The following is a 17,868-nucleotide window of genomic DNA, read 5'->3' as shown; positions in this document are numbered from 1 at the left end:
GCCCGTAGTGTAAGGTTAATGGGGGGATTGTTGGGTTACGGGTATACGGGTTACGTGAGTTTAAGTAGGGTGATCATTGCTCGGCACAACATCGAGGGCCGAAGGGCCTGTTCTGTGCTGTACTGTTCTATGTTCTATATTGTCATTAATCTACCATCCCACTTACATTGACACTTTCTGGAGTTAAAATCTACCTTGTGGTCACAAATTTCAATCATTAAAGTTGCCTGATATTTCGCAAAACAATTGTGGCAAAACTGAATGCCCCAAATCTCCCTGGGGGCTGCAGCATCTCCCCATAGCTGTCGTTGTAAATGAATTATCAAATCACCCGAATACCCAGTATCTGGCAGTCCCCTGGACTTCATATGACTACACCCTGTCCAAACAATTGGGCTACAAAACGCCCCACAGCCTTGACATGTTGTCTCCTGATGCTCACAATGAATCATTTTAAACTGGGAGCCATTAATAACCGCCCTTGATCTATCGTTCCATATGTTCAATTCCTTAGAATTATGTTCCTGCGCTCGCTGCCCATAGGTTGCCAATGGAGTACCATAATTCCTCTGTTATTATTCAATTGCATCAGATTTTTAAAAGTTCTGATACAATATATTTTGCTCCAGATGCCATGCTTCTTTAATTCAGCAGTTTACCCAAATCTTTTATGATCGTGTCTTTACCTGTCACGGCCTCACTGATTACTTTTCCTGTGGTTTTAGTTGGTAGTTTCACCTACACTTCCTCTCCTATTTGGTAACTGCCTGGTGCCCTCTGGTCCTCTTGTCTTCTTGGACAGAGGTTCCAAGATTACTATTAAGATCAAACACCATTCTCTCAATGTTTTTATTCTAACTTTTGTCATTTTGATTTTTAAATATCCAATGCTTAACTTTTCTTACAGATCTTTCAGCCATTCCATTATTCCATTACTCTCAAACGCATATTTCACGGCCCAATTGATTGTTATTCCTCTGTCCGCACAAAGGTTAATAATGGTATTATTTCTAAAGTGTGATGCGTTGTCCATTCTAAGTGACTTTGGCCTACCTCTCGAGGTCATCATTTCTGCTAACACCCTTTTCATAGTGGCTCCATTTGCTTTGTAGGTGGGTCTAAGGTTAATTTCCCCCGTAAAACTGTCAGCTTTGACAGCCCGTAACAGCCTCCCCGAACAGGTGCCGGAATGTGGCGACTAGGGGCTTTTCACAGTAACTTAATTTGAAGGCTACTTGTGACAATAAGCGATTTCATTTTCATTTCAAAAGTACAGATTACCTCTGCTGCTTCTAGGAAAAAGCGGTCCGGCATAATCCAATGACCATTCCTCCATTGGTTTCTCAGTTTTTATACTCCGATAAATTTTATTCCCTTTCTGGCCTCCACAGGCCATACATTGTTCACAATCTCGTCTAACTGCCGCTAAGTGTTTCCTCCAATATGCTATTCTAATTCCTAGCTTTCCCATTTCTCTTGCCACCACAGTGGTACCTCCATGTCCTGTAGCTTCATGTATCTGTCTGATGACTATTTGATGCTCGGCCATTGTGTCCCCAATGTTCCCCAGAATGAACGTTCAAAGTCTGGCTCGCTCATCTACTTCCTGATTGCCCTGACACAGTTCTCCAGTTCCTTTTGTGTGTGCTTTCTGATCAATTGTTTGGATATCCATATTTGCCAAAATTTCATCTATCTTTTCCCACTGCCCTTTCTGTTCTATTTGTTTATGTTTGCCGTTTGTCCAACCGTTGAGTTTCCAGAACATCAGTTCCTTCTCTAAGCCCTGCTGTACGAAAAAGCTGTCAGTTACTATGGTTGCTTCCTGCAGCTGTCTCTGCTGGCATTCCTTTAACCCTTGCAATACTCCTTCAGCGGGTTGTGCTGACCCAATAATAAGTCCTTGTTTCTCCACCACTTTGTCTCCTGAATTTTTAAAAATGAATGCCCAGCTGGCTTGCTCTTCGTCCTTGATTTTATTACCATCAGTATATAACACCCAAGTATTTACCAACTCCGTTTTGCTGACTTGTTTATTAAGTTTTTGGACCTTTTTGATGTCATGAACAAACATTAAGTCAGGGTTCAAGAGAATGGTTTCCCATCTCTCCCATCGTGCTGTGTTTGTGCCTTGCTGGCAAACTTGTCTCTTGGTTAACTCCTTCAATGCCAAAAATTCAGTTGTGACATCAATCTTTTTACCAGCTGACAAGTTTTCAATTTCTGCTATGCTTTTTGTTATGGCCGCTAGATACTTGTTGAGGTCTGAAAACCTTTGTTCAGCCTTGACCAATTTCCTGTCAGATGTTTGATAGGTATCTGATTACTATGATTAGCAAGCACCATGCCGTATCCCTTTTTGCATACAGATCTAATTTAATGCTCAAATCGTCCTCTTCATGTCTCTCCGCTAATGGCCCTGATGTTGCTACAGCTGTTTTGAACTGATCTAAACCCCTCTGTGCTTCGCTGGTCCACCTAAAATTCCCTCTCAAAGTTTCATAAACGGGTTTAGCATAAAGACTAAAGACTTTCACAACAGGCCTCAAATACCCCAAAATTCCCATGATTTTCTGAACCCCGTTTCATGAAACGGGCACCGTGATCTCAGGAACCTTTTCTGTCATCCCGACACTAGCTTCCCTACCTTCCTTTGATACTGAATAATCTAAATACTGTAGTTGACTTTGCTCCTGCCAATCTGGCATTTCTTTAAACCTATTTTAAACCCTGCTTCACTAAGTGTTTTAATAATCTTGGTCACTCTCTCTACATGTGTTCCCTGATCGCCATCTCCAATTAATACATCATCTCTGATACTAAGGCAAACTCGTCTTTAATCGGCTCCCTTACTATCGCCTGAACGTGATTTGGGGAATTAACATATCCCTGTGGCACTCTACAGTATACGTAATGTTTAGTGCCAAAGGTAAATGCTGTCTTCTCCCTGCTGTCTGGGTCTAATGGAACACTCCAGAATCCGCTTGCTAAATCTATACTAGTTAAGTTAAGTTTTGCCTGCCACCTTCTCCAATGTAGTTTGTGGATTTGTCAAATACCGTTTACCCTTTTTTGTAACCTTGTTTAACGCTTTGGAATTTGTTATCATTCTAACCGTCAAGCTTGCTGACAGCTTGAAGTGGGCTATTGGTCAAGGCATATGTGACCTCTTGAATAATCCCCTGCTGTTCTAATTCCTTGATCGTTATTTCCAGCTCGCATTTGGCACCTCGGGTCAAACGATATTGCTTTTGGGGCCTGTGTTGCCCTCCTTGAATTGTGTGTTGGGATTGTGTGCTGATTAACCCAGTGTCATTCTTTCCCATTGCTAGGTTTGCTCCCATTAACACATCTTTCGCCATGCCTCATCACTTAAAATACTTTTTTCCTTCTGTTTCCTTATTTCCTCCATGTTATCAATTGGTTTCAGTACCCTAATCTTCTTGGTAACTATCTTGATTAAATCTTTTCCTGTACTAGATTCTCGTTTCCTGATACTGCAAGCAACTCGCCTAATCTTACCTCGGGTCTAACATTTCTACTTCCGAAGACTCCCTCAATCATGTAAACTTTTCCTGTCGGATTTCCAGCTTCTTCCCTAACCATTGACACTTCAGCCCCCCCCCCGTGTCCACTATAAATCTCTCTCCACTATATTCTACTTCTAAATCACCGGTTTCAGTTTCTGTGGTTTGATTTTGGATTGTCAGTTGTAGGGAGAAACCGCATCCGTTCAATTTGCACTGGGATCTCCTCTGCCTCTACCTCGGAATCCCCTCTGGAGGGTCCCGAATACCTCTCTGGTGGTTGGTATCTGTTTTGGTCAACTCTCCCCTGATTAGCAGCTCCTCTTCTATCTCAAATTAATCTGTCTCTTTCCTCCCGACTGAGGGCCATGAACTGTTCCTTTGGTAAGTAATTTGGGTTTCGTGGCGGGTGTGGTCCTTGTGACTGTAGATTGTATCTGGGTTGTGGCATTGATGATTGGGCTAGGTTCTGGCCCTCTCTATCAGACATTTGTCTATTAGGGGGTCGGTTTGAATGCTTCGTGTGGAAATGTCATTCTGGGCAGCTGCTGTTCATCTGTGTTCTCCTTCAGCTTGCTTATCCCTGATTGCCTTTCCAGCTAAATTAAATCTGACCAGCTCCTTCCCAATCTCTTTTTTAGAAGCTGATGGCAGTATTGTAGAGAAACTATTTCCCCTTGGAATGTTGGGTCCCAATTCCCTCAGGAATCTGACTACTTCAGCCCCCTCTGCTTTAGTAACCTCACATATCTGATCAATATATGACTTGAGGTGTTCCCCTGCATATGCTGCATCTGTCATTTCTTTCATTAATTTAGCTCATTCCCCAAATCCAATTTGTTTATTAAATCAGACACTTACCCGGTAACTATGTCTCCCACGGTATGTAGCTCAATCAATTTGGTGGATTCACCGGACGCCCCTATTTTCCTTGCTAATTGTTTAATCCTCTGTGAATACTCAATTTTTGTCTCCCCATCTTTCTTTGGGCCTGCTGTGTTCATTATTGCTGCTGCTATTTTATACGGTACCATACCTCCCTGTCTTTCCACTGGAGCTGGTGTAAATGACCGGACTGTTTTCTCACCTCCAGAGAGCGACGTTCTTAAAGGGGCGCAGTAAGGGGTTTCTCTCCTACCCTGCATCCTGAAAAACTGATTTGTCGTTGCACTGGCTCTTCTTCAAAGTACAGATATGATGTTGTACAAAATCCTCCACCGGTCCCCCATATTCATTAGACATTGCAATCGGTATTTGGCCATCCCCTTGGGTAAAATCTACCCCGTTTACCAGAGTAGGGGCAGCAATCCTGGGTCTTAGGAGATTCTGTATCCTTTCTTGTTGTCTTAATGCTGCTCTTATCTGGCCTTGTATTTCTGTCCTGTTTCTCACTCTATTCATGGCTCTCCTGAATGTGTCATCCCTTTGCTTATTTGCAAATTTTGCTTTGGGAGTAACGTGTGGTAACCCCAGCAGTTGTGTAGACTCAATTTGGTGACTTCTTCCTAATATTCCATCCTTCCTGATCTCTGCTGTGTACCTTTTCCACTACCGGATTATACATCTAATACGGTAACTCCTCATTCACTGGCTGGTATGTGGGGGTCTGCTGCTGCTTCCAGAAATCGCTGTAATCCCCTCTGTCCACTGGTTTTGAATTTCTTTTATTCCCTGTTTTTTTTCTTGGTTTGATTATTTCCTCACTCTCTGAGGAGGATGATGCTTCATCCTGTTCCAACAAAGGGAGTGCAGCAATCCCAGCTGTGCTTTGTTCTTCCTCACTTCCGTGTGGATTAAAATAATCTATGAAAGCTGCTTCTTTATGTGAGTTAGATTGTCTGGGCCAATTACCCTTTCGATACTGTGCCAAATCTGGGAATTGATATGGGTATCCTTCGGGAAAATCCTCGAAGGGGCTCTGACTCTTTTGGTTATCTGGGGCACTGAGGTGTATTTTATCTATCTCTACCAGGAGTGCTAGTACTTGTCTGAAGTGTTTGAACCGCTGCCTTTGTCCTGCTGTGTCTAAAAGGATTTGTGGCCAGTGCTGTCTTCAAATCCTGATTATCTGACCCATTCTAACCAGCGAGGATAGAGCACACGCCCTCATTATTGGCCTCAGTGATTCTCCTAATAATGTCATGTCCACATCTCTCCCTACGCTATGTCTTAGGATGCCTTTCATGTTTGCTTGATTTATCACTGACGCATCTGCTGTAGTACGCGGTTGTCCAGAATTGTCCAATGATACGACATGTAGAATCTTTGTCCCGCGGCTCAGGACTGTGGCTCTCGCTATCCCTTCTCCAAACTCCCTTCTTTCTGCTATTTCCTCATCCATTTTCTGCTGTAGCTCCAGATTTAACTTGTGAGCTAATACCCCCGATATTCCTGCTCTTAATTCCCCTCTTTATTGGAAGGATTGACCTGCACATTCTCTTTGGCATTCACAAAATTCTCTGCCTCTAGTTGAATTTGCTTTCCTCCTTGATGTAGGATTTAAAAAATTGCCATCTGCTCCTTTTCAAAGAATAAAGAACAAAGAAAAATACAGCACAGGAACAGGCGCTTCGGCCCTCCAAGCCTGTGCCGACCATGCTGCCTGTCTAAACTAAAATCTTCTACACTTCCGGGTCCGTATCCCTCTGCTCCCATCCTATTCATGTATTTGTCAAGATGCCCCTTAATTGTCACTAATGTCCCTGCTTCCACCACCTCTCCGGCAGCAGGTTCCAGGCACCCCCTACCCTCTGTGTAAAAAAAACTTGCCTTGTACATCTCTAAACCTTGCCCCTCACACCGTAAACCGATGCCCCCTAGTAATTGACCCCTCTACCCTGGGAAAAAGCCTCTGACGATCCACTCTGTCTCTGCCCCTCATAATTTTGTAGACCTCTATCAGGTCTCCCCCTCAACCTCCGTCGTTCCAGTGAGAACAAACCAAGTTTATTCAACCTCTAATCATAGCTAATGCCCTCCATACCAGGCAACATCCTGGTAAATCTCTTCTGCACCCTCTCTAAAGCCTCCACATCCTTCTGGTAGTGTGGCGACCAGAATTGAACACTATACTCCATGTGTGGCGTAACTAAGGTTCTATACAGCTGCAACATGACTTGCCAATTTTTATACTCAGTGCCCCGACCAATGAAGGCAAGCATGCCATATGCCTTCTTGACTACCTTCTCCACCTGTGCCGCCCCTTCAGTGACCTGTGGACCTGTACACCTAGATCTCTCTGACTGTCAATCTTCTTGAGGGTTCTACCATTCACTGTATATTCCCTACCTGTATTAGACCTTCCAAAATGCATTACCTCACATTTGTCCGGATTAAACTCCATCTGCCATTCCTCCGCCCAAGTCTCCAAACAATCTAAATCCTGCTGTATCCTCTGACAGTCCTCATCGCTATCCGCAATTCCACCAACCTTTGTGTCGTCTGCAAACTTACTGATCAGACCAGGTACATTTTCCTCCAAATCATTTATATATACTACAAACAGCAAAGGTCCCGGCACTGATCCCTGCGGAACACCACTAGTCACAGCCCTCCAATCAGAAAAGCACCCTTCCATTGCTACTCTTTGCCTTCTATGACCGAGCCAGTTCTGTATCCACCTTGCCAGCTCATCCCTGATCTCGTGTGACTTCACCTTTTGTACCAGTCGGGAATTGGCGGGGGCGGGAATCAGCCCCGCCGATCGGCGTGCCCTCCGCGCCGATCGACGAGCCCCCCGTGGCGATTCTCCGGCCCGCGATGGGCCGAAGTCCCGCCGCTGAGAGGTCTCTCTCGCCGGCGTGGTTCCAACCACCTCTGGTTGCGGCGGGATTGGCGGCGCGAGCGGGCCCCCGGGGTCCTTGGGGGGGGCGTGGGACGAACGGACCCCGGGGGATGCCCCCACGATGGCCAGGCCCGCGATCGGGGCCCACCGATCGGTGGGCGGGCCAGTGCCGTGGGGGCACTCTTTTACTTCCGCTGCTGCCACGGCCTCCACCATGGCAGAGGCGGAAGAGCCTCTTCCAGAGGCGGAAGCGCATGCGCCGGTGGTGACGTCAACGGCAGCTGACGCACCGGCGCATGCGCAAACCGGCGAAGGCCTCTCGGCCAGCCCCGGCGCCGGGCGGCCGCCAGTCGGCGTGGTGCCAACCACTCCGGCTCGGGCCTAGCCCCCAAAGGTGTGGAGAGAATCCCAGCCCAGGTCTCTGTAATGGCAACAACATCATAGTTCCAAGTACTAATCCAAGCTCTTAAATTCATCTGCCTTACGTGTTATACTTCTTGCATTAAAGCATATGCACTTCAGGCACCAGTCCCGCTGTTTTCAGCAACATCTCCCTGAATGCTCTTCCTCAGAGCCATATTGTCCCTATTCCCTAGTTCTCCCTCAATTTTTTCACCTTCTGACCTATTGCTCTGGTACCCACCTCCCCGCCATACTAATTTAAACCCTCCTGTGTGACACTGGCAAACCACGCGGCCAGGATATTTATGCCTCTCCAGTTCAGATACAACCCGTCCTTCTTATACAGGTCACACCTGCCCCGGAAGAGCTCCTAGTTGTCCAGATAACAGAAACCCTCCCTCCTTCACCAGCTGTTTAACCACATGTTTAGCTGCTCTATCTTCCTATTTCTAGCCTCACTGGCACGTGGCACAGGGAGTAATCCCGAGATTACAACCCTAGAGGCCCTGTCTTTTAACTTTCTGCTTAGCTCCCTGAACTCTTGCTGCAGGACCTCATGTCCCTTCCTACCTATGTCGTTAGTACCAATATGTACAAAGACCTCTGCCTGTTTGCCCTCCCCCTTCAGGCTGCCCGCTACCCGTTCAGAGGCATCCTGGACCCTGGCACCAGGGAGGCAACATGCCACCCTGGAGTCTTTCATGTCTACAGAAGCACCTATCTGTGCCCCTGTAATGGCACCACGGCTGGCTCTGATGTTCAGCAGGGAGGGTCAAAGAGCAGAAGAGTAATAGTCACAGGGAGAGACCCCTGTGACTATTACTCTTCTGCTCTTTGACCCTCCCTGCTGAACATCAGAGCCAGCCGTGGTGCCACTACTCTGGCTGCTGCTGTTTTCCCCTGATAGGCTATTCCCCTCAACAGTATCCAAAGCGGTATCCTTGTTTGAGAGGGGGACAACCACAGGGGATTCCTGCACTGGCTGCCTGCCCCTTCTGGTTGTCATCTCTCTGCCTGCACCTTGAGTGTGACCACATCTCTATAACTCCTATCTGCTCCTAAGTGCATCCAATTGCTGCTCCAACCGAACCACGTGGTCTGTGAGGAGCTGCCATTGGTTACACTTACTGTTGATGTAGTCGACCGGAACGCTGGAAGTTTCACAGATCTGCCACATCTCACAGTTGGAGCATTGCATCCCGCTGAGTGACATTTAAGCATTAGTTAAGTAATTTAAAATAAACACTTGAATTATTGTAGATTGAGTTACAGTTAACTATATGGCCCTGACGCGAGATGAATTTTACTGTAAAATTAAATGCTAAATACCGATCTCTGCCTTCAGGTTTAGTTACTCCACTATCTAGTTAATCAATTAGTTTTTTTTTTTGCAATATTATTTATTTTTCAAATGTATCAGATTCCCAACCAGCCAATCAGGTCACAGCGTTACTGTGATGTCACTTACAGTTCTTCTCCCCCCCCCCCCTCCCCATCCCACACAACTTGAAAAGGTAATACAAATCACTTACCTTCCCAGGATGCTCTCTAGTTCGCTCCCTGCAGATTAACAGTTACAGGCCAGAAGAAAGAGAACAAAACGGTAGGGAAAAAGCACCTTCTCCCACTCTGCACTGAATTACCTCACTGCACCAAATTACCAAGTTCCAATTCCCACTCTGGATTGTCTCACTCACTCAGGATGTGTCTCCTCCACCTGCGCAAAGCTTACTGAGTGCGCTTTCTGTCTGTCTTTTATACAGAACTCAGCTAACCAGGGTGACTCACCCTACTTAAGCTTCAAACAGAAGAATACAATGTACAACTTGTGCCACTAAGCAGGCTTCGGGTGACTGACAGATAACTGCCTCTCAGCAATTAGGGTGGGGGCCGCTTCAGGCAATCAGACACTAAGCTACACGCTGCACTTTTAGCTGAAAAACTGCAAAATTAGATTTACCACTTACCTTTCCTGATTCCCTCACTGCACCAAATTACCAAGTTCCAATTCCCACTCTGGATGTGTCTCACTACTCAGGATGTGTCTCCGTCACCTGCGCAAAACTTTTGCCTCTGTTTTCACGTAGCGCACTCGTTTGAAGCCCTACTGTTTTTTCAGTGCTATCTGATTCTAAAACTGATTCCTCATCCTCCTCCATTTCTAAAGTTTCATTGTTTTGCAACTGTTTGTTGTAATCTTTTGCCAGTTTTGACCTATTTTTGTTTTTAACTAGGAATCTGAGTTATCTCTTTCATGTTCTCCCGATCGAGAATTTTAACCAGTCCAGAGCATACCCTGCCCACTTGAGCGGCTGCATGCTTCTGCTTGGGTCCGAACAAAATTAGTGATTCAGCTTTTTTCTCAAATGCAAATTTACACAATGCTTTAAGAATCCCGATCGGATCTCTATTCTGTAGGGCTTTAGGTGCTCTCACAAAGACTGATATGTCTTCTTCCTGATAAATCGTTTTCTCCCAAGACTTCAATTGCTTTTTAAATTTTTTCCACTCCTGTTCCTTTGCTCCATCTCTCTTCCCTGTATTCCAGGACAAGAGTATTACCCTAATTGTAATTTTTCAGATTTTTTATTTTTAGTTTTTCTGTTACTGGCGGTCCCTTTCAGTCGCGATGTGAAATTAAGGGATAAGTACCCGTCGTGGGTAGTTATCACAAAGGTACCTAAGGCACTATCTTCCTGTTTTCGATAAGGGTCAATTGATTGGTCCACAAAGGTTTCTAGGTGTCTAATATTCTAACTGTTCTTTGGGAACTAGAAACTTCTAGTATGCTATTCCCTGGGTCGGTCAGAAACTTCTAATATTCTAACCTCCACCCGCTTAGCTAGAAACTTCTAATATTCTAGCCTCGCTTTACCTAGAAACTTCTAATATTCTAGGCCTCCATACTGGGCGCCATGAAGTAAAATCCTCACCAATATTCTTAGAATTCCCCTATAGTCGATAGAGCGCTGTAATTCTAAATGGTGATCCAGGGATTCCCTTGCTTTCCCTGACTCCTAGGCAGACTTAGGTGGATGCCAATCAGGTCAAACTATTATTTCAATTTACCCCCCCGGTATAATCCATATCTTTATTAGGAGATTTTGTCTACCTATCACTCAGTAGCTTACATACGGGTCCAGTAAAGTAAACTTTCTAATAATAATAATAACCACTCTTTCAGGTTATCAATTTAAACTTAGCTTTATTTTCAAGATAAAAAGTACTTTTTACAGAAAGGTAAAAAGATGTTTTCTTGTTCGGACCAGTTATAAGACTTTCAAGACTATCTTGTCAATCGTTTTTCTTTAACTTATGGTCTTCTGTTCGCTTCTCTGGGTTGCTCGGTCTTCAGATGCTGCTTGTCCCATCATCGAGGAAGATTCTCTGATTTTCTGCTCACTTTTCAGAGTTTTTATAGCAATTTGTGCAGCCTAACCTTCACAAATGGCTCCCTTCTGCTGCTTGACCCTGACAGGTGAAAGCTAGTTTCTATCGGTTAGAAGCGTGGCACCTTGCAACAGCCACAGCTTCATTCCACCAGCTCGCCATGACTTACTTTGAACTTTTTCACTTTGCTTGACATGTAATAAATTTGTCTGTGTCTTCGCCAGTAACCTTTCAGATTTATGCCTTTTTTAATGATTTTTTCAGTCTCAAGCCGGGTCATCTTTGGGTCAAGCTAATGTCATGTTCAGGTTACCCCCTTTGACTCTATCCTTATCTGGCGTGGTCATTTTCTAAAAGGTTTTAACGTCAAAATGTTATAGTGTAACCTTGTCAACTTATGGGTCTCTTCATTTGCAAATCAGTTGTCTCATCTTATTACTAGTGTCAGCAAGTTTTCACACTTAACAGTTGTTCCTTATTTTAAACCTTAGATTCTGGCTGCTCTTCTTAATTGTTTAATAAAATAATTTATTGCTTAAAGAATTGTGAAATACTGTTCCCTTTCATATAACTTAAGAATTTATGTCGATCAAATGACTTTTTAACTTGTAAATCAAAATGAATTGTTCCTAGCTGTTTTCCTTTACATCTGTAAAGCTGTCTGCATTTCAGACAAGCTGCTGCTTTTAACCCTTTGTGGGACTCTTCCCTTTCATTAAACGTCTCAGGCATTCTCAGTGTTACTTTCATGTTTCAAATGTCATATTTTCCCAATTTTTCATTACACTGTGTATTGATTGTTTGTCTAATCAATCTATTTTTGTTTTGGTTCTAGGCTTGTTTTTTAGCTGGCTCTTTTGAAAGTGATAACTTTTTTGTCCCCGCCACATTCTGTGCCCAAAAGTGGCGGGCAGGCGCACTACAGCACAGCTGACCTGGTTGACAGGGTGCTCACAATAGCAGACCCCTCTGGTGATTTTTCCATCTTCACTGTGGCCAGCTCCATTTTAGCAATACTAATCATGTGCCCTCCAAGTGGGGAATTATCCTTGGATGCCCATTTGCTGTGCCAACATGATTATAGTATGTTGGTGCACCACATCATGTACCTTTATATTTTCTGCTGTGTTAAACCTGTACCCAGTAGCCTGGTCATAGCCAAATAATTAAACCAGTAACATTCAGACAGGAATCATTGAGCAGCTTATATCGTACCTTGATTATACTGACAGTCTGGTTTCTCATTGCTTTTGCTAGCTGGATTGCCCTTTGCAATTCTTACACCGATGCGTTCACCATTCAGACGGGGATTTTACTGTAATGATGAAACTATCCAGTACCCATACAAAGAAGACACCATACCCTACCAATTATTAGCAGGAATATTTATTCCGTTTGCTCTTCTGGTAGTAAGTCGACACATTTTTACTCCATACAATTTATTCTGTTGTTTTTGTCTGCTGTTGCAAGTTATGTTGCTTACTCTCTGGCGTGTGTAGCAGTTGCAAGGAAAATGTAAGGCCTGTATGAGTTTATTTTGATAACTGCCTCAATTAATTAGTAGTTAAATAGACATTTCAGCTAGAACCTCAGCTTTTCAATCAGGTTATCCCAGGTTCATTACCTAGTTAGTGCTGGATTAACTGTTCTTCGTTGGGGTGGCAGTTTGGGTGTTGTAGTTGCCTTACTGCCCAATCATGGTTCCCACGTAAACACTATGCAGTGATTCCTGGAGGAAAGCCTAACTCTGGACTGGTCAAATGGTCTCGCCGGACTTAGCTGCATAGCTACATTGATGGATTTGGGTATCGACTTTCGCTATTTTGGGTTGAGGTACTAGATTGCTGACTTTGTCCTGCTAACTGCTGTTGCCTTCAGGATAAAAAAGAGCATGGGAGGAGTATTTTGTTTTTTAAATTTAAAAACAATGGGCGTGATCGACCCAAATGGGAACAGAGTCCCATAAAGAGTGGGCGCGATTCTCCCCAACGGCCGCCGCGACGAAAGGCTGCGACGAAAACGGTCGTGTTTTACGGCCTTCTCCCCCCCCCCCCCCGACCGGGAACCGATTCTGGTCCCTGGTCGGGTCTAGCATCCCGCAGCCGTGAACTCCGGCATCGTGGGCTTAACGAATTTCGTTAAGCCCGCTAGCCAGAGTTAACGACGGCTGACGCGTCAGATGACGTCAGCCGCGCATGCGCGGATTGGACGACTCCAACCCGCGTATGCGCGGATGACGTCATCACGCATAAGCGTGAAACCCGCGCATGCGCCGGCCGGTATGCCCCTCAGTCGCCCCGCGAATGGATACAGCGGGGCGGCGGAAGGATAAAGAGTGCGCGGGGTAAGTACCCGCTGCCCGCGATCGGTGGGCACCGATCGCGGGCCCATGGCACCCTTGGCACGGCCGTGGTACTGCCGTGCCAATCGGTGCCATGGTTCCCCATATCGGGACTTTACGGCCGTTTTTACGAACGGTCAGACCAGGTGTGATTTACGTTCATAAAAACGGCCGTAAAGGCCTTGGAATTCGGCCCATCGGCCAGCTGAGAATCGCTGCTCGCCATAAAAAAACAGCGAGCAGCGATTCATGTCGGGAGGCGGCCGTGGTGGGGGGAGAATAGCGGGAGGGCGTCGGACCAGCGTGGTCGTAAAAATTTACGACGCCCGCTATTCTCCGCACCGTCGTGAGTGCGGAGAATTCCGCCCAGTGTCTTTAGCTTGGTGTTTCCCGGTGCTTTGGTGTGCCTTGTACCTTTTAAAGGAATACCATCTTCGGGAAAATAATTGTCAGCCCTTTTAACTTAATTGTCATCATTGGTGGCTTCCCTTGATTTGAGGATGACGTCCACCCGGATCACGATTTTCTGCTGCCTCTTCGTGTGACTGAACAGGCTGATTCTCGACCTGCAGATCTTTTGGCACAGGGCACAGCACGCCCCATGAGGTAGTGGGATCTCCGGAGTGCCGGAATTGCTTCCTTTTCTTTCTTTCTCTGCCATCACTCTGCCTCATCATTAAAACATTGTGACTCAAAGCATGATACGGCTTAATTGACAAGTTGTTGCCATTTTGAACAGTGGTAAGATCTACCCAGTTGTTACTGACAATGCTTGCCCCACTTCAAGGAGTGTCAGGGTGCCATTGAACCAATTCCTTTGTCCTTCCCTGGAACACGGGCCATTTGAGAGCTGAGAATAAAGAACCCGATGGGAGAGATGCTTTTCGGCTACCTGGACACAGTATCCAGTCCATCGTAATTGATTGACCTTGCAGAAGTTTTGCCTGAATACTTATGGAGCTGGCTTCAAGAACACTGGGATTTGTTCGACAGTCTTCCCATTGAACCGGGGATGCAATGGAGTCATCCCTGGTGGAATTTCTCCAGTGAGAGATATAAATTCTGCATATGCACATCAGAGTGTCAACATTGAGAACAAAATGACATCCTGTATGTCTTTGTCTTCTCGAGTTGAATCTCTTTCCATTCTCTCCTAAAGGTTACCAGCCAGCACAGCCAGTTTGAACTTTAAACTCTCCATACTGATGTGGCTCAGCTGCTTAGTAGATTAACTTGCTGAGCAACAGAGCATGGCTTTTCAGCTCATTAAACCAAAAAAGGATCTCTAAACATTTGTTGTGAACCATTGACTTGTTGCCTTTATGTAATGCTGTTCTGAAATGTATTTAGGGACATTTAATCATTGAACAATGTGATATAATATGTGTCAGGTCAGGAAGATGTGAAATTCCTGTGCTGTCACATTTTTACTCTCTGTTTAGCAACTTCAATAAAAGCTGCAATCTACTTGTTACAGGATAGGGTGTGATGCTACACTGTATTCATTTCAAGGCCATCTTTCATTATCAAGCAACACTATCTTATCAGTGTCAAACAGGGTTTCATGTTTTATGTTGTGTTTGTTTTACACCCTGCTGAGCTAACTCAGAGGGCATTAAGAGTTAAAATGTGTGCAACACAGAACGCACACCGGTGAAGGAGCAGGTTCCTCAATTCTTTATTATGACCTGAGCCTCATAATTATCAGATTTACTGAACTTAATTTAACAACTTGTCATGGTGCAATTTGATGTTTCAATTACTTGGTTGCAAACAAATACCATAACCACTATATTGCCATACCCATACTGTGGCTATTGAGTCCTTAAGTTCTAATTTACAAGAGCATCACGGAGATGCAGTGGTTAGCTCTGCTGCCTTACACGTGCGGTCTTCACGTGCGACCTAGATGGGGAAGGGATATCTGGTTCCTGGTTCCAACAAATGCAGTGCAGGAAAAATAATGGGCAGGTGTAAAACAATCTCCTTTTTTCAGTGTTTTGGTGCCGGATGAACTATGACGCTTGTGGGGACGGTATGTGGCGCAGTGGTTAGCACTGGGACTGCAGCGCTGAGGACCCGGGTTCGAATCCCAGCCCCGGGTTACTGTTCGTGTGGAGTTTGCACATTCTCCATGTGTCTGTGTGGATCTCACCCCCACAACTCAAAGATGTGCAGGGTAGGTGGATTGGCCATGCTAAATTGCCCCTTAATTGGGAAAAAAAGAATTGGGGACTCTAAATGTAAAAAAAAGTTTCAATTTACAAAAGTTTGCCATTGTTAGGTTTCAAAGCTGGTGGATTGGTTCAAATGGTGGACTTTACATTCCTCATTGATACCCTATATATTCTGACAGCAATGGCCAGTTTCCAGTAGTCAGTGCCCAGGGTGTAGCAGAAGAAAGGAGAGAGAGAGAGAGGCAGGTTCCACATTATCCAAAGCACCCTGGCCCCTCAAATAGATTAAGAAATGTGGGATCCTGACTTGTCTTCAGCTTCTGTAGGGCCAGTTCATGCTCCTTCAGCTATCTGTGACTGGATATTGCCATTATTGTAAGTGATTATTCGAGACTGCCCACTGCAGGAATCCTCTGGGTTTTGCGTCTATCTCCTGCTCCTCATGCTCTGCTTCTTGTGCACCATGGACGTCCACTTTGCCCACTTTCCTTGATGTTTTACAACATGCATCAGACTAGTTATTTGGTTCCAAGCCTGAGATTTTCTATTCTTGCTTGTGATTATTTTAGCTTCCTTTAATAATCGCTTATTGTCACAGGTAGGCTTCAGTGAAGTTACTGTGAAAAGCCCCTAGTCGCCACATTCCGGCGCCTGTTCGGGGAGGCCAGTATGGGAATTAAACCCGCGCTGCTGCCTTGTTCTGCATTACAAGCCAGCGGGTTAGCCCACTGTGCTAATCCAGCCCCTACTGGACTGTAAAAGTGGTCAATATATTGGATTCCCGATCCCAACAGGCAGGTTTGTCGGCAGGAAAAGGAATATTCTTGAAGTCCATACCATTAGGTTAGCACCAATGCATCCCTGCGGCGGTTAGCCAATACTTAGCAATTAAGAACCTGAAAAGGGGAACATGCAGGATGCCAGCAGGGTCTTCCCAGTATTTGGGAGTCTCCAGCAGCTCTGAGGATGTGATCTCTGGATGTCAGGCTGTTGATGGGAGGGTAGTACCGGAGTTCCATACCCAATGACTAGGTTGTGGACAAGAAAGGCTTTCCGCATGGCCCAAATGATTCCTCTGGAGAAGTTTTGCCCTCCACTCTTGAGGCCCTCCACTCTTGAGGGGCCTACCAGCTTCAGCCCTCATCGTTTCAAAATTTGATACATATGTTACTTCTTTGTTAAGGAGCCATGTGCTCTTCTTACTGTTTGAGCAGCGCCCTGCTTTCTCAGTGGATACAGGCCCTTTGATTGAACCTTCAGCCTCAGGAAACTGTCCGTTGTTGGATAGGGTTTGTGGAGGTGTCCTCTAAACTGCGCACCTCCAAGAAGATTGTGCAGATATGCAGGGCTTGCCATTGCACTAGGACCTTCATCATGATCAGTTGCCATTGAAGATTACTTAATGTAGTCCTCCCTGCTTATGTCGGCCATGTGTTTGTTGCGAGAAGCCAGGATTCCACCTTCCATCTTCTGGTCTCTTAGGAAACCTGGTAAACACTCTTTGCCTCGTCTAATTGGTGCCTTACTTCAGAAGGACAGTTAATAAACTGTTTTGGATTGAAACATTATGGGAGAAATTTTCCCAGGGTCTCATAAATGTGTTTGGAGGTGGGGGAGCTGGGAAACTAGTGAAGAAAATCAAGGACTCATCAGCAACCAATTGCCAATAATTTTCCAGTTGCTGTCATTGTAAAAGACACCTGCTGTGTCTGCAGCTCATCAGGTGCATGTAGAGAGGGAAGTCAGAGCACGGAGGCAAATTAATTAAAATCTGAAGGTGCAAGTCAGCAAGCCTGATGTCTTCCACTGGCAGACACTTGCAAATTCCTTCCAATTTACTGCAGACTGCAGTAGTGCTTGTTGGGCAGGACGTCCCTCCAACCATTTCACTCTTCCATATTGTCCATTTGTCTTGTATCCCGTGTATCCCAGCAACACTCGCATACATAGTGAAGGTTACCTGTTGGCGTTTTCATGTACTCAATCACTCTCCTGCCTTCACAATATATTCACTGTTCCGAATTGGACAGTGATGCTAAAGATGGCCCTTTAATTGGGTGCCTCGTAACATTTTCCTGGGAGGTAGCGGGCAGATTGCTGATGTGAATGGGTTTGAGACCCAAAAATGTTGAGAATTTTCAAAGCCCATAAGGTGCAGTCCCATGTTTCTCGTTTATTTGATGCACAGATCTGCGGCACTGATCTTGCAGTTGGTGACTTCAGTGAAACGTTTAATGCTGTGGTAAC

The 17,868-nt window shown here is 45.2% G+C and overlaps 1 protein-coding gene across 5 annotated transcripts in view; it reads left to right on the top strand.

Annotated features, from left to right (window-relative positions):
* The window catches only part of plpp1a (phospholipid phosphatase 1a), a 168,541-nt gene that overhangs the window by 92,433 nt on the left and 58,240 nt on the right, over positions 1–17,868 (top strand). For 3 of the 5 annotated variants that reach the window (XM_038790911.1, XM_038790915.1, XM_038790916.1), the window contains one exon: positions 12,361–12,512. The exons of the other annotated variants lie outside the window; for them this stretch is intronic. In XM_038790911.1, the coding sequence (XP_038646839.1) occupies positions 12,361–12,512 (152 nt within the window). The remainder of the gene's footprint in view (positions 1–12,360; positions 12,513–17,868) is intronic. 5 annotated transcript variants of the gene reach the window in all.

Source organism: Scyliorhinus canicula, chromosome 3, assembly GCF_902713615.1.
Source record: "Scyliorhinus canicula chromosome 3, sScyCan1.1, whole genome shotgun sequence".
Classification (NCBI taxonomy): Eukaryota; Metazoa; Chordata; class Chondrichthyes; order Carcharhiniformes; family Scyliorhinidae; genus Scyliorhinus; species Scyliorhinus canicula.
The sequence above is the reverse complement of the archived record's forward strand: the minus strand, read 5'-3'. Positions and strand labels throughout refer to the sequence as shown.